The following is a 16438-nucleotide window of genomic DNA, read 5'->3' on the forward strand; positions in this document are numbered from 1 at the left end:
CTGCTTCCTAAAATGAATAAGTGTGATGATATATTTCTACCTCTAGTTTTTTAATCGTTGTTTCATAGGAGCTTTTCAGTACCCGTAGATGCTCCTGAGTATGACCCTTGTCTGCATTTGAATGAGCCTGCTGTAGAATGGTCTGCCGTAAGTGCCTGTTTTCTAGCCTAAGTGCTTCAATCTGTGCATTTGCAACCTAACAACAGGGAGGTATTACAAAACAAAGGTTAGCTACTGTTACCATAACAACAGGATGATTGCTACTGTCAATTTTGTTATTTTCTTAGGTATGTTTATTTATCAACCTCTTTTAAAATGATTGTTTTGTTTTAATATTGAGTAGTCTACAATTCTGACCTAAGATATTGAACAACAAATTAACAGTAGCTAAACAAATGCATGAAATGAAAATGAAATGTTGATATATGTGCATGAAACTTAAAAGATGGCTGATTTATGATGATGAAAGATTTTAGAAATCATTTTTGAAATTTTTAAATGAAAATGAAACCAGAAGATACATTTATAAATATTTGAAGATTATAGAATAATGAATCTAAATGTATCCTCTATGTAAATGATTTATTATATTTCAAATAATTAATTTTGAAACTGATATACCAACAGGAGTTTCATTGATGCCAAAATCCATGCTTATTGCTTTGTTTTTATATCACATTTTACAACTTTAAATTTATTAATGAATGATGAATATACTACTATCATTTAATTTATTTTTTGTTCCCTAAAAGTAAAAAAAAAACAACACAAAATTAAAAAATTCTCTAAATTCATTATTTTTTATATTGAAGTTGTTTTAATATAATATTTCAAACTGCATGAACTAACTTCAAAGTAAAATGTGATATAAAAATTAGCCATTATTGCATTCCAAACTGTGATGTGAAATGTACGGGCCTTGGTCAATTAAATGGTTACTAACCAGGGTAATTATTCTACATTCAATGGCAGAGATAAGTATACAGGTCAACATTATTTAGAAAATATACTGTAGGTAATTTAGGATTGCAACATTTTACTTATCAGAAAATTGACTGAATAAACTTAATAAACCTAACAATAATGATAATGACAACTAAAATTCAACTTTAGTAAAAATGGAACAAACAAATATCAAAATTAAAAATGAGTCAATGAGGCATAAAATGTATGCCATAGTGACTTTTTTGAAAAAATGCTATTGAATACATTCACACACCAAATTATGTGACTAAAAAAGAGCTCAAAAGTCAACATGGATGCTAGGGAACACTGCAATAGTCCCATTAAACTTTGTTTTAAATACTTATGATGTTCAAACGGAGTAATTCCAATACTTTAAGTTGAATAATGACTGTTTCTCCACGTTCCTCCACTAAGATCTCAGCAGTTGGAAATAAGAGCACATAATGTGCTACTTTGATGGTAATCAAGTTCAATGGTCAGCAAATAACTCAGATGCTGATGGATGGACAGATGGGCATACAATGCATATAAGTTGATGGCAAAAACTTATTTGGCCTTTAACCAGGTGAGTAGAATATGCAATGTGCAGAAATGATACAAATGTGCAATGAAACAATGTGATGAACAATGTTTATATAATGAGTCAAAGGTTAAAGGTCTCCAACAAATTATTGTCCTAATGACATTTGACCTTTGACTTGAAAATGGATTTTTTGTTAATGTATTAATGAACAAATTAAACATGAGGTATTATAATGTAATATAAACACATTAACATAAAACATTTCAAATCATAAATACATAAAAGTTATTGCCTTATTTCAAAATCATTTCAAGTTTTACTGGACAAGTCTTTATTTTTCAAACTCTTAATGAACAACAGCTTAGAACCTTAAAGAATAGAACTTCAAAATGATCGATGATAATGATCAATGAGAGATTCACAATAAATGTCTATTGTTTAAATAAGTTGATATGTTCTTCTAAAATAGAGACCAGGATAGTGCTTCTATATCTAAATTTAAATTTCTATTTCTAGTAAGATCTAATCCAAAATATAAAAACTTCATCCTATGGAATATTGAATATCTATAATATTTCCTGACTAAAATTCAAACCTGTAGTTCTGCTGATTTTTTCTCTAATATTTCATTCTCATTCCTCAGCTGTCTCTCTACATTGGCTGATTTGTCTGACAGTGTTGAGAAAGTGACACTTCTCTCGTGTAGTTCAGAGGTTAATTTGCTAACCTCTGCTCTCATGCCCTCAAGTTCAGCTTCATGTGACTGTTGCTTTGTAGAAATACTTTCTTTTAAACGATTCACCTCTTGTTTCAATCTCTTAACTTCTCCAGATTCAATTCTCTGCAGTTCTGTTTTCTGTAAATTAGATAATTTTGTCCACTTTACATTGACATTTTTTTTTAATATAAAGCAGTATCTATGCACTGATAAATAATTCTATATGTGTTTTATTGATCAAATAATTGTATGAATTAGAGTTGCAATTTATCCAGGATTTTGTTAAGAACATGAGGAAAAGCAAAAAATAAATAAAGATTTGATAAGCAAAGTGAATTGAAAAAAAGAGGCACAGCTGTACCTGAATTGCTCATCAAGTGAAAAAGAATCCCAGTTAGCTAATTAGGACTATTATTTACATATACTATAGTTACTCTTGTGTAGCTTATCATTTTTGCAATTACATGTTTGGCCAATATTCTATAGTCTTTATGATTTAAACAGCCAAAAACTGAGAGAGAAAAAAACATAATAAAAAAAATCAACATTTCAGGGGCAAATTTGCATTTTACATTTTTTAACCTAGCAACTATTTTTATAAAAGTAAAAACTTCAAAAACAGATATGTGTGGGGCATTATTTGAGAGATTACATCTAGACTGATTCCTTTACAAATTGAAGGGGGTGGGGGGGGGAAATCATATTTTTAATGTTTTTTCTTCTCTCTAAAGTGGCCAGGCCATACTACATGTACTATCTCCATTTCTCCAAGCATCACTCATCCATTGTAAATCCCCCCCACCACCAAAAAAAAAACCAACCCCAAATAATTAAAATATAAATGTTCAGTGTGTTGTTCACAGAATTATATTTCATCATGTTCAAGTTCGATTACATATCTTGTAAATTATGACTCCTGAATAGAAATTAAAAGAATTAAAAATGTAATGCACAAGGAACATAAAAAACAATATTTCAAAATCAAATATACTGAATATTGGTTGTCAAGACACCTATAAAAAAAATAATCCCAGAAAACAACCACATGCCATACTATTAACTAAATAACAGTGTTTAATGAACATCATCTGGCTAAACTTAAATAGCAGTCCACCAACAATTTGACAACTATGTATTATGCTTGCTTCTACAAGGCTTATATACTGCATATTTACAATTAATCTTAGTATAATTTTGAGAGGTAAAGATAAAACAAAATTGCATAATACATTTTCATTTACTTCTCGACAAAGGCTTTGAGAAAAATTTCAAAATGGGGTTGATTAGATGTCCTAAGGTAGATTTGTCAAATATTCTTAGTAACAAAAGGTTCTCCAAACAAAGCTCACAAAATGATACCCATGCACCTTAAACAAGTGCACTGTACTGTGTGGGATTGAGAAGTGCACAATAAAGAAATTGGTATTCCGAAAATAAATTAATCCACAGTTTAAAGCACAGTTTCATACAAAAATGCCATTTGTTTAGCCAGATATTCATCAATCAATTGTGATAACATTTTATAAAAGCTTTAATGTGTTATAACTGGAGTACCATCAACAGTTTTACTCTAGCCCTGTGAGAAATAAACGACTAAAATACACATACCATCTCACTGTCCTGAAAATGTAAATCAGGTGTAAAAAGAACTGTTGTTTTGCTCAAGAAAATGTGAATATGAAAGATAAATAACAAAGATTTGTAAATTTGAAAGGCAAACAGACTTAGACCCCTAGAAGATTACTATATGAATGTCAATTTTTTATGCCACACTAAGTGGCAGTATGTTTGTGGGTTTGTTTGTCCATTTGTCTGTTCATTTGTCCTTCTGTCTGTTCTGCTTCAGTTTCAGTTTTCGGTAAGTTGAAGTCTAATCAATTTGAAACTTAGTAATGCGTTAGTTTTCTTATTTGAATTGCTTTACAGTCTTATAGGGGCCTTTTATAGCTGACTATGCAGTATGGGCTTTTCTCATTGTTGAAGGCCGTACGGTGACCTATAGTTGTTAATGTCTGTGTCATTTTGGTCTCTTGTGGACAGTTGTCTCATTGGCAATCATACCACATCTTCCTTTTTTTATAAGCTTATACTTAAATTATTTACAGCTAAGGTAATACAAATTATGAGATAATATTTCTTCAATTACACATTTGTGTAAACAACTATATTAATGTCCTCCAGTATTAAGGTAAATGATTTCATACCTTTTTCTCTAGCTGATCTGTAGTTCTTTCACAATCCTCCACTGCCTGTCTCAAATGATTCTGAAGTTTAGAGACCTCTTCTCTTAATTTCTTTTCATTCTTTTTGCAGTTCCTAAATAAAGAAAATACAAAAACACATACAGAATCAATGAGGTATACAGAATTTTCGTTTAAAAATGCCAATCATTCTTATAAACTTATGTTTAACAAGAAAATGCAGGGATTGGGCAAGTGTTGTAACACAAGGGCAATATGTCGACTGAGCATGAGCAAAAATATATAAGACATGGATCCATAACAGTCTCCAAAATTTCATTATTTTCTCAAAAATTGGTGTTTTTTGTGGAAAAACGATTGTTTCAAAGACAAATTTAGGAAGTAAAAACACTACATTTATACTTCATATCACAAATGTTTCTGACTTTATGATTTTAGAGGAGTTGCAGCTCAATGAAACCTGTCTCTTCCTTCAGTAGTATCAAAGTTTTTTACATCGGTAAGCTTCCCTCCTTACATAAATCTAATATCTACAGAAACTCTCTAATATGAGATTTCAAAACTATAAACAAAATCAAACCACCTCCAAAAAAAAGTTTATTGTATGTATTCTATGGAAATAAGTGAATCATCACTTTTCTTACTATAGTTATGCATTGACATCTCTAGATTTCTGATAAAAACTCTCTCAAAACTTCAACACACTTCTTACCTGCTCTTCAAGAAAATGTTTTAAAGGTTTTGTGCATTAAATACCTTGTGTTTTCCAAAGCTTCTTATAAATTTGGTTCACTAAATATCTTGAAGCATCTTTAGGCTCCTTGTAATCATTGTCTGATAAGTTCTGGGAAATATATACCTTGTGTCTTCTCTGGCCTCTTGTAATGACTGTCTAAGAAGTTCTGGGAAATATATACATTGTGTCTTCCCTGGCCTCTTGTAATGACTGTCTAAAAGAAGTTCTGGGGGATATATACCTTGTGTCTTCCCTGGCATCTTGTAATGGCTGTCTAAGAAGTTATATACCTTGTGTCTTCCCTGGCCTCTTGTAATGACTGTCTAAGAAGTTATATACCTTGTGTCTTCCCTGGCCTCTTGTAATGACTGTCTAAGAAGTTATATACCTTGTGTCTTCCCTGGCCTCTTGTAATGACTGTCTAAGAAGTTTGATTTGTTCACTCTCTTCCTTATTCTTTATATTTCCTAGTGAACTAAAATAAATTTAAATTTCTTTAAATAATAACATTTTGCTGTTATACTCAGATCTTTGATTAATTTCGATTTAATGATATAAAAACAGTTCCGAACATGTTATGCTATGTCTCCTGTCAAGAAATAGTAACAAAGTTGAACAATTATAAGTATAACACTAGATGTAATAACAACACTTTAAATATATTTGTGAGCACTATAACTACATTTGTTGTTTTTTTTACATTTTTTTTCCAAACAACATACTGAATAATTCTGTCTTTTTCTGAAAGAGCTTGTTCCATTCTGCCCATTTCCTCAGCCTGAGCTTCACCATCCTGCTCTATTGCTCTTAACAAATCTTCTTTGGTTTTTAGATCAGCCTCGTACTGAAGTTTTTCTTCATCAATCTTCTGCAAAGGAAAAGATTCATGGTTTTCTTATAAAATATCATGCCTTATCTATAATTCTAATGATATCAACATCTAGATTGTCTTGGACATGTATGAAAGTATTGGGTGTCAATTTTGAGGGTAAAAACCATAATCTATAATATTCTTTTCAATAAAATGTTGACACAGCATAATCTAAAATATTCTTTAAATAAAATGTTGACACAGAGATATGTCTTGCTTATCAACATTAAATTCAGAAAAAAAGACACTCTGATGGACAACTCCACTGCTAATTAATTGAAAGTTGCTGCACCATCAACTAGAGGTTAGGGCCTCGAAATGGTCAACAAACTGAGATTTACGGATAGTAAGGCAAATTTATAGAAAAATTAAATTGATATATCACAAGTACTTTCTATCAAACTGACTTTACCAGAAAATGTTACATTGAAAATTGCTAATTAATCCAAAGTCACTGGAGCAAGACCTAGAGGGCAGGACATAAAAATAGCCGTCAAAATTGTTAAGTTCTGATAGTTAAGCAACTTTATACAAAATATCATTGATCTATCACAATTAATTCCTATTAAACTAACTTAATCAGAAAATTTAACAAATGTTAATGCCAACTACAATGTCGTAGGGAAAGCAATACACATGTCTTGCCTTCTGTGACCTTTTTGCAGGCAAGGCAAAAAACTACACCTAAAACTATGTATAAATATAAAATTTGAAATTTTTTTTTTTTGCTTCAAATGTTCAAGTGAGTTAAAACAATCGTTGAAATATAACTATTTATACATACTCTTGAATGAATATTAGCTTTTCTCAGGTCTACCAACAATCTCTCATTTTCATCCATAGCTTTTTTGTGGTTATTGATTGCATCATCCAAAGAGGATTTCAACTTCTCCACCTTAGTTTCCTATAAAAGAAAAATATATGTGAAATGATAAAAAGTTCACTACCAAAGTTATAAAAGGATAATATGTCTAATTTTCCATTTGATCTAATTAAAGAAATAATAATTTGAATAACTTTGCAACCTGTGGAGATGTGGATAGCACAACATCATTTTTATAATTCTTTAGGAATTTAGGTCAATACTTACACAGGGTACTTATGACAATCAAAAAATTTAATAAATCTTTGTCACAACAAATAATTCTTTAATTGCCAAGGAGTTTTTGCAACTTACTCTATCTTTATTAATGAACAGTTGACATGGAAATTCTAATAAAACTGCATTTTAACTAACAGCAATATAAAGTATGAAATAATGTATAATGTCATGAAACTTTGTACTGGAATTCAACATACAAGATTGTATCAAATGTTATGATTTTAAATGACTAGCAATTTGTTGCTACTTTCAATAAATAGAAATAGTTATGTAAAATATTTGTCATCATGCTGAATGAATATAGCAAACAAATGCATATAAAAAACTTTGTCAACCTAAAGACAAAAACTCAAAATTCTGTCAACTTTTGAAGTCTGTGTTCACATCAATGATTACCTTTTTCAATATTTAATACCTTTTTGTTAAATTTAGTAACAATATTTCTTTGTGCATTGTTGTGATCATGTTACCTGTGACACATGTGATTCGTTAGCTCTCTGTAGCTGTCCTTCTAGTTGAGCTATTTGTGACTTGAGACTAGATTCTGTGTTATCGAGTATTTGTTTACGTCTGTTCAGTTGTGACTGGTATGTTTGAGACTGACTCTGAAATGATGTGTTAGTTACAAACGTGAAAAAATATCATACATTGTGATAATCACAGTTAATTAGTCAAATAAATCAGCATGAAGTTTTATATGCTCTGTTATTTAATGCAAATGATCCCCCTCACATATCAATGTAAATAATGTGTTCCGGGTACATATTTTTGAATTTGCATATCTTTAAACATTTATAATGCTTGTTTCAGTAATGTAATACAGGAAAGCCTGGTGTATGTATATGAGGAGTTCATCTAGTTCACCTCTAATAAGGACCTCATATAAAAGAAAACTTTTCTTATACGTACAGTATATATATAACCATATATACCAATACATTAGTTTTTTTTCCAATTCCACAACTTACAACAGGTCATTCCTATTACAAGGTCAGACTTCCTCTGCTGGAGGGATGACCCTATGAGAGGGGACTATCATCTATTGTAAGTCAATACAAAGATAAATAAGGGCATTCTATTAGTAGGTGGTAAAAGGCTAATATGTAATAACCAGTATCACTTGGATTATGCATTTACATGCCTATCATATGGTGTATGGATTTGGATTATAATTTATGGTGCCTAATGTTTTTAAAAATTGATATAAAATGACTTTTTGTTTCATAAATTTATAAAAGGATAACACAAGGCTTCTCACTAAACTTGAGTATCAGCTATGCACACAACAATGTTCTCCAGTAGAAAATACTATCTTATAATGTTTAATCAGATTGAAAGACTTTGAACACACAACTACACAGACCAATTTAACAAACAATAAAACAACAAAATTCTCTTCACACACCAATGAGACAATATCTAGCACATTCTATTTCAGTTCCATGCAAAGAAATATGAAACTTTGAAAATGTGTATTAAGAATTAACATGCAGATAATAAAATCCCATGTGTACATCTAAACTGAAAATTCTTTTATCTTTTAATCTTTTATAATGAAATTTGACTCTTTTTAATACTTGTTTTCACGTAATGAAATATGCTTGCTATGATTGTTTATAGTAGTTGTTTTCATTTCATTGTGTATTTATGACATTCAAACATTAAAATTGTTCACCGGTAAGCTTTATTAATGATCTATCAGTGGAAAAGTATTATCATTTACAGTATTAACAGAAAGTTTAATTCATTATTTCCACCTCTAAGAAAAAATTCCTATAAATAAAATACTTAGTTTTTACACTAACAAGAAAATTATTTAATACAAAACTATGTAACTTTTACCCTATTTGTATATAATTGATTACATTATATTGAGAATAAGTAAAATGTACAGAATTTAGTTGTAAGTACAATATATATACTATACTACCTTAGACATGAGACTCAAGTACATTTTCTGTAATACAGGAAATTCTGTTTACATGTGTACAAACCTGATAATCAGCAGCAACCAATTTATTCAATAACAACCATATAGGGTTTTTTTGGTGTTTTTTTTAATGTTTTTGAATACATTGTTTCCATTTATCAAACTCACTTTATAAACTAGACAACACATTAAAATTGTTAAAGAGGTCAAATATAGCTTCAAGGTTGAGATGAAAATAAATAAGGACACATAACACTGCATAAAAAACAACAAGAAAGTAATTCTCATATTAGTTATCGATGGTTAAAAGTTTGAAAGGAATAATTGCTGGTTGCTGTTGACTATTAGCATGTTTAGTCTTATATAATATGGAAGGAAAATTAAACAACACCATATTTTCAAAAAAGAGAACAGATATCTGTATTTTCAAACTTTTTTAATTTATTAGGGATTCTTTATTTATCGTAAGCTTAAGGGGTTCATAAGTCTGACTCTCTGACATATAATAGAGATAAACATGATTATTTCATATGATAATTGAAATGAGTGACATGAAGTCTGCAGCATGCTAATGGAGCCAGTCAGCTTAGCACCATATTATAGAACACCAGACACTCATTTGATACTGGTTTGAAGAAGATATGTTTCAGGTCAAACATCAAGTAATATGGAGCATAGTTTCATGAGGAAGAAGTTAAAATGTGATACATGTGGTGTTACAAACAATTAAAACACAAGTGACTTCACACTTAATATTACACACTTGTGTACACACAAACCTGAATAAATTCACACTTTTCTGTCATAGCTTTTCTCTGAGCTTCTAAAGTTTCAAGCTGTTTCCCTAGAGTTCTTTTCTGTAATTCCCAATCCTTTGACCTCTGTTTATATTCCTAATACCAGAAAAGTTAGAAAAATATTCAGAACTAAAAATTCTTATCCAAACTGCACTATAAAAATGAAATTCCGACTAAAGGCTCTTTGTCTTTATTACTAGTTGACAAATATCTTTAAACCACATAAAAATAATTAAAAAGGATTTGTTGATGTTAATTTTGATTAAATACTTTCAATAGTGAACTGACAAAGAGCCTTTGTTCTTGTCAGTCTCCAAAATACTGCCTTTCAATATATAAATATGATATGTGGCTTCAGAAAAGCGATCTTTTATACAAGTTAGTGAAATGGGTTTAAAGTATTACTTTATTATAATAAGATTACATTTTTATAACTTTATAACTTCAAGACTATTATTTAATTTAACATTGGATTAAGATCTGCTGTTGGGTCAAGGATTTTTAGTCAAATCTTTCTGGCAGACAATAAAATGATATGAGAGAACTTCAATTTCATTTTTGGTTCAAAGAAAAGTGATACAGACTGAAAATTAGTAAAAGGGACCAATGAGAAAAATATTGACTATGCTAAAATATGCTTAAAATTTAACACTGTTTGTTTATGGAAATCCTAAAATTGCATGCATTTATTATTGTGATTTTGCCACTTTAGACTAAAATGCAATTTTAATTATCGCGAATTGAGAAAAAGCCAGTATTATTCATATAAAAAATTACAAAATGTGATTTTAAATTATTGAGATTTTAACCCTGTCTCATTTCTGAATTTACAGTACTTAAAAAATGGAATTCAATTTGACACTCTAGAGATGGAATTCGGTTTCATTTTTGCTTCTGTATTTTTTATTAAATAGTCTTTAGAAAAGTGGATTATTAAAAAACAAGAATGTGTCCATAGTACATGGATGCCCCACTCGCACTATCATTTTCTGTGTTTAGTGGACTGTGAAATGGGGTAAAAACCCTAATTTGGCTTTTAAATTAGAAAGATCATATCACAGGGAACATGTATACTAAGTTTCAAGTTGATTGGACTCCAACTTCATCAAAAACTACCTTGACCAAAAACTTTAACCTGAAATTTGCACTATCATTTTCTATGTTCAGTGAACCGTGAAATTGGGGTCAAAACACTAATTTGGCATTAAAACTAGAAAGATCATATCATAGGGCACATGTGTACTGAGTTTCAAGTTGATTGGACTTCAACTTCATAAAAAACTACCTTGACAAAAAACCTTAACCTGAAGCGGGAAGAACGGACGGAAGGACAGACGGACAAACGAACAGACACACAGACCAGAAAACATAATGCCCCTCTACTATCCTCAACTATCTTAGGTGGGGCATACAAATCTGTTTATAAAGAAAAATCCAGTTATAAAAGGCAAAAGGACATATTGATCAAATTGCTAGTATTGTATTACAAAACCTTTCTGAGAATGATGAATTGCTAATATTTATTAGAAAAAGCTTTTTAACATTATATTATAATTGGTGAGTTGGTTGTGATGTTAAATAACACCATCAAACAATACCAATGGAATATAGAATCCTTGAGGGGAACAAATTTCTTTAAAAATTGCAGCACCATAATTCACTGTAGAAAGCTGTGAAAATTGAAACAAAACTTAAGTTAAATGTTTAAAGAAGCGGAGAGTAAATCAAATATATTAACTTTTTGTTTGTCAAAGATTTGTGTGAACTATATCTATGAATTACATAGTAACAGTAAACTTTTTTTAATCTAATCTAGCAAGCTATGAATTTTATAAAGTACCAATGCCTTGTATGCCTGCAGTGCTATATCAAATCCAATGATGTAAAAACTCACCACAACACATCCTATATTCACCATTATATAAAACATAATCACAAACCCCTAACCCTAACTTATAGCACTCCTTACCTCCAGCTTTGATGATAGCCTGTTGACCTGTGACATACTGTCCTGTAATTCTGTATTGGAACGATCTTTGTCACGTTCTGATTCTTTTGACTGTTTGGAATATTTCTTATTCTGACGATCATAGTCTCTTTTCAGTTTTTGAAGCTGTTAAAATCAAATTTGATTAGATGTGTTGAATGACTTTAAAAGCACATACTATGCATCTCTAAGGATGAGAAATTAACCTTGGAGGATACTTCATTCAGAATTATAAAACTTAGACTTATTATCATGATTGTACAATAATCATTTATTTTATCAAAAACTAAGTGCATTATTCAAACTAAAATTTTCACTTCAATGTTTACCGGTAATCAAAAGGATAGTGCAAGTTTCACCTGAACTTTTACACCAGTATAATTTTTCAAGATCTCTGTTTACTAAAATTCACAGTATAACAACCTTATGTGTATACAGTAATTGCGATGTTCTGACATCATCTTTTTTTTAATGCATATCAATATAAAAAATTCCAACTAGTTTGCATCAACTTTCATAATTTAATCTTGTGAAAGAAACAATTGTGGAGGTTTTCTATTTTTAAACCTACCTCAGACTTGAGAGTTGACAGTTGAGCTTCGTAACAACTAACTAACTCCCGATGAGATTTTTCCATGGTTTCTAACTGCTGTCTTAAATGTCCAATCTACAATACACAATTTTCAATTCAATATTTTTTCTCTATGATTATTACAACTAAAAATATAAGTCTTATTCTATATACTTTAATTGAACTGTTGCCTAACTTCTTTGTTTTTGTTTCCCTATCATCTAAAAAATACCTCTGATTGAACTAAAGATTGTCTATAAGAGATGTATGCCTGATTATACATAAAAATATGTGAAAATAATGTCAGGGCTTCTAAAACATCTTCGTAGAACTAATCACCTAGTTTCTAGAAAACAGCCCTGAGCCCAAAACAACATAAAAATTGCTCAAGAGAATAAACTAGATTATGGTTCATAATACTATGCTGAACTATGTAATTCTAATGTGGTGCAGTATACAACTGTGTAAATAAGAATTGAACAACTTAACTTAGTCTAATATAAAATGTACAATATGAAGTCAAAAGAGAAGTATGTCAATTAAGGTGGTACCTAACACTACAGGGAGATAACTCTGTAAAGTCAGCTTAACGTTTTAATTACGTTGTGTTGTAAAAGGAATATTAAAGTTCTCAATGATCAAAATTGGTGTTTGTCAAATTGCTATATAACCAGTGTAATTTTTCTGACAAAACGGTTGGTTCAAAATTTTTAAAATTTTTATATTTTTGTTTAAGTGTCAGAGCAAATACTTTGACAAAATTTTATGAAAATTAAACGCGCCAAATTTATTTTAGTGAAAGTGTTGGGTACCACCTTAATGACTATAATTTTCTGTAAATCTGATAATTGCCTTTACCACTAAACTAAACCAAATTTGAAATGTAGGTAATTCTGCAAAATATTGATGAAAAGCAATAGTTTTATACAATTCTTGAATACAGAAGATACAATAGGTCAGTTGAAGAGAAAGGCCATTAACATTATTTTGTACTGAAGGACTTTAATGTAAAAATATTCAGACCAACACTAGACAATTTTATTGCCTATTCTTACTTATAGATATTAAGAATCAAATTATCCAACAAGAGTTTTCCATACAAAGTGGACATTTAAATCTGAATCATCAGAAATACATGTAGTATAAAACAAGTCAAATTCATTGGCATTTCATTCAAGTTCTAGCACTACACAGAATGTTTAAGAACTGTAGTTTGTACATGTTTATTGTCTGTTTTTGAAAAGTAGAGTTCTACATAAATGTATCTACTATTTAGATATCAATTTTCTACTACCCTTATCCAATATCATTAAAACTACTTTAAAACTTTCTAACCAAGTCAAACTAATACAAAATTTCCAAATATATAATATTATTGTTACCTTCAAAACAGACCTAGGAATTTTACTCTGAATTATGAAAAATATAAATGAATAAACTTAAATCAAAGAGCTGAAAGCTCTGAGAAAAATGACGCCACTGTCTCTAATATTGGGATAGTTTTTATCAGTCAGGAGACTTACTTAAATAGGTGATTTTCTAAATCACTGATTTAAGTAACATTATTTCCATAAAGGTTGGAAGTTAGAGTTGTCTTTCTTTAATAATCACCTATTTAAGTAGTACAAATTAATCACTAGAAGAAGTGATTTAATCTTATTGTAGCTTTAAGTATAGAATACTAATGATCCAGGGACTAATTATGTTTCTAAACTTATCAGAACCAACATCTGTGTTGTCTAGGATGACCAGGTCATTTCAGGTGATGACCTTGTACTGAATCTAGGATAATGACATAAAAATCACTTGTTTAAGTATCAGACCTCAATTTCCTTCCCAAAAATCACTTCTTTGGGTATCATTCTTTTAATAATCCCTACTAATTTCAACACCCCCGAACAATGAGATTTTTATCGCGAACAGTAGAATTTTATTACATAATCTGAAAGATGAAACCTTGAACTTCACAGGAAAAATACTCCCACTGCTGGGAAAAATCTATTAAGAAAGTATCAGTTTATTATGTAAAGCCATTATTATAGCATTTTTTCAACTAAAATAGAATTTTCAGCTAAATGATAGCATCAAAGGCAGACACCTTTCTACTTAAAAGAAGCAAAAAGTTTTTTTTTTTTTAATTTTACTAATTAAAAGATATTATTTAAACCTATGTGTTTAAAATTTTGAAAAAATACAAAATTCCAATTTGTGACAAAACCACGATTTTGCTACTCAAATAAGTGATTTAAAAATCACCTATTTCAGTAAGTCCCCTGACTGTTTATGTGTCTTGATTTTCACATATGTAGTTAGTTTAACAATGCAACATGTCTCGTAAGCATATAATTGATATTCGTATATGCGTGTGTGTGTGAAGTGAAGGTGACAACTGGCTGTTTTTTAAGACAAATGAATAGGTCAAGACTACCTGAATTGTACAAATAAATACCGTAGAAAGGCTTGTATATTTCTCACTGGTACATAGTCTGAATCCGGGTACGTTCGCGCCCACTCATGTTCGCCCCTTTCACTTTCACACCCTACATGTTCGCACCCAATCTTAATTGGTTTTGTGTTTAATAACTCTGTAAGCAAGTGTTTTCTTATAAGTATAATTGTTGTCATTGTCTCAAAATAAAGTGAGACAGCATTTTTTTTTATGTTGAATAAATCTTAATCATGTTTTAGATAGCGTATTGTTAAAAATTATAATAATCCTTTCTAAATAAAGTGGTATTTTGTCAACGTTTTATTTTGTGTTGAATAACTCTTAATCATGTTTTGGTTAGTGTATTGCTATAACTTTGTTTCATTGACTTCTTTCAAAATGAAGCGAGATTCTGACTATGTTTTTTTCTGTGTGTTGAATAGATTTTATCATGTTTTGGTTATAATAGTGGATTGCTATATATTGGTTCCTATATTTTATTGTTTCGTTGTTTCAGATCAAAGGGACCAAGCTGTTAAAAACAATTATCTTTTGTGTTTTTCCTTTAAAATCTTCAATGTTTTACTCATACCAAGCTATAAATACATTCAGTATTTACACCAAAGCAATTTAAAACAACAATCATGATTTTCCAATTATTCAACTTGAATTTGAATTAAAATTGGGCGTGAATGAGTAGAGTGCAAACGGACCTTGGGTGCGAACGTGCGAGGTGCGAACGTGTAGGGTGCGAAAGTGTATTGGGCGCGAACAGACCTGATACCACATAGTCTGAACCCCCTTCTCCCACAAAATATTAAGTAAATAATCTTTTTGTTACTGTTATCAAAGGTCTAATGAAACTCAGGTAATTTCAAACATTTGTCACAGAATTCTAGTCAAACCGGCACCTGGTTAAATTGGCACCTGGTTAAATCGACACCTGATATAGTCAATGCGTCACCCATGTTAAATATAAATTTTAACAGTATTTTAAGCAAAAAGAGTAAAAATAAGTAAGGGGTTGCCAGAATTTTTTTCAGTATTTAAGCAAAAAAAGTTAAATACTATAGCTAACTTTCACATTTTTGGGTGTTCATGTACATTTTGTATATATTTATTTTTCTCAACTTAATGACTTTTTTGGTGTATTTTTAATGATATATATATGAGTAGTCAAAATAATTATTACGCCTGGCAAGGCTTTTTTAATTTTATTCTGGGACACCTTTCTATGACCCCAAGGCTATGTTAATTTTTTTCTGGGACGCCTTCCAACGAAGCCTTCCTACGAACTTCGTAGGAAGACATCACAGAAAAAAAAATAAAATAGCCTTGCCAGACGTCATAATTATTTGGACTAATACATGAGATATTGGATATTTTTATGCATTATTTAAACCAGTTGAGCATTTTACAGGATTGTTTGTTTAATGCTTTTTAAACTTTACTGAGAAAAACCTATTTTCCATCATTCAAAAAACAATTTTAAAACTTGCGATGTTTAAACAGGAAGTTTCAAAAGCACGTGTAAAAGAAGAAATTAACCAGTGAGAGTGGAAATCCGTACATAACAGATATCACTATAGTACGACTTTGAAAGCAAAA

The 16438-nt window shown here is 30.1% G+C and overlaps 1 protein-coding gene across 14 annotated transcripts in view; it reads right to left on the minus strand.

Moving 5' to 3' along the window:
- Window positions 1–16438, minus strand: part of LOC139517487 (centrosomal protein of 63 kDa-like) — a 36621-nt gene that overhangs the window by 10490 nt on the left and 9693 nt on the right. For 7 of the 14 annotated variants that reach the window (XM_071308624.1, XM_071308623.1, XM_071308627.1 and 4 more), the window contains 10 exons: window positions 12403–12498; window positions 11814–11957; window positions 9827–9940; window positions 7588–7722; window positions 6800–6919; window positions 5867–6012; window positions 5533–5619; window positions 4412–4523; window positions 2085–2345; window positions 41–196 (listed from right to left, as the gene is read on the minus strand). In XM_071308624.1, coding sequence (XP_071164725.1) covers window positions 41–196; window positions 2085–2345; window positions 4412–4523; window positions 5533–5619; window positions 5867–6012; window positions 6800–6919; window positions 7588–7722; window positions 9827–9940; window positions 11814–11957; window positions 12403–12498 — 1371 coding nt within the window. Of the gene's footprint in view, window positions 1–40; window positions 197–2084; window positions 2346–3815; window positions 3828–4411; window positions 4524–5532; window positions 5620–5866; window positions 6013–6799; window positions 6920–7587; window positions 7723–9826; window positions 9941–11813; window positions 11958–12402; window positions 12499–16438 lie in introns of all 14 variants that reach the window. The other 7 variants (XM_071308622.1, XM_071308619.1, XM_071308626.1 and 4 more) reach the window with 2 other exon arrangements.

Source organism: Mytilus edulis, chromosome 3, assembly GCF_963676685.1.
Source record: "Mytilus edulis chromosome 3, xbMytEdul2.2, whole genome shotgun sequence".
Classification (NCBI taxonomy): domain Eukaryota; kingdom Metazoa; phylum Mollusca; class Bivalvia; order Mytilida; family Mytilidae; genus Mytilus; species Mytilus edulis.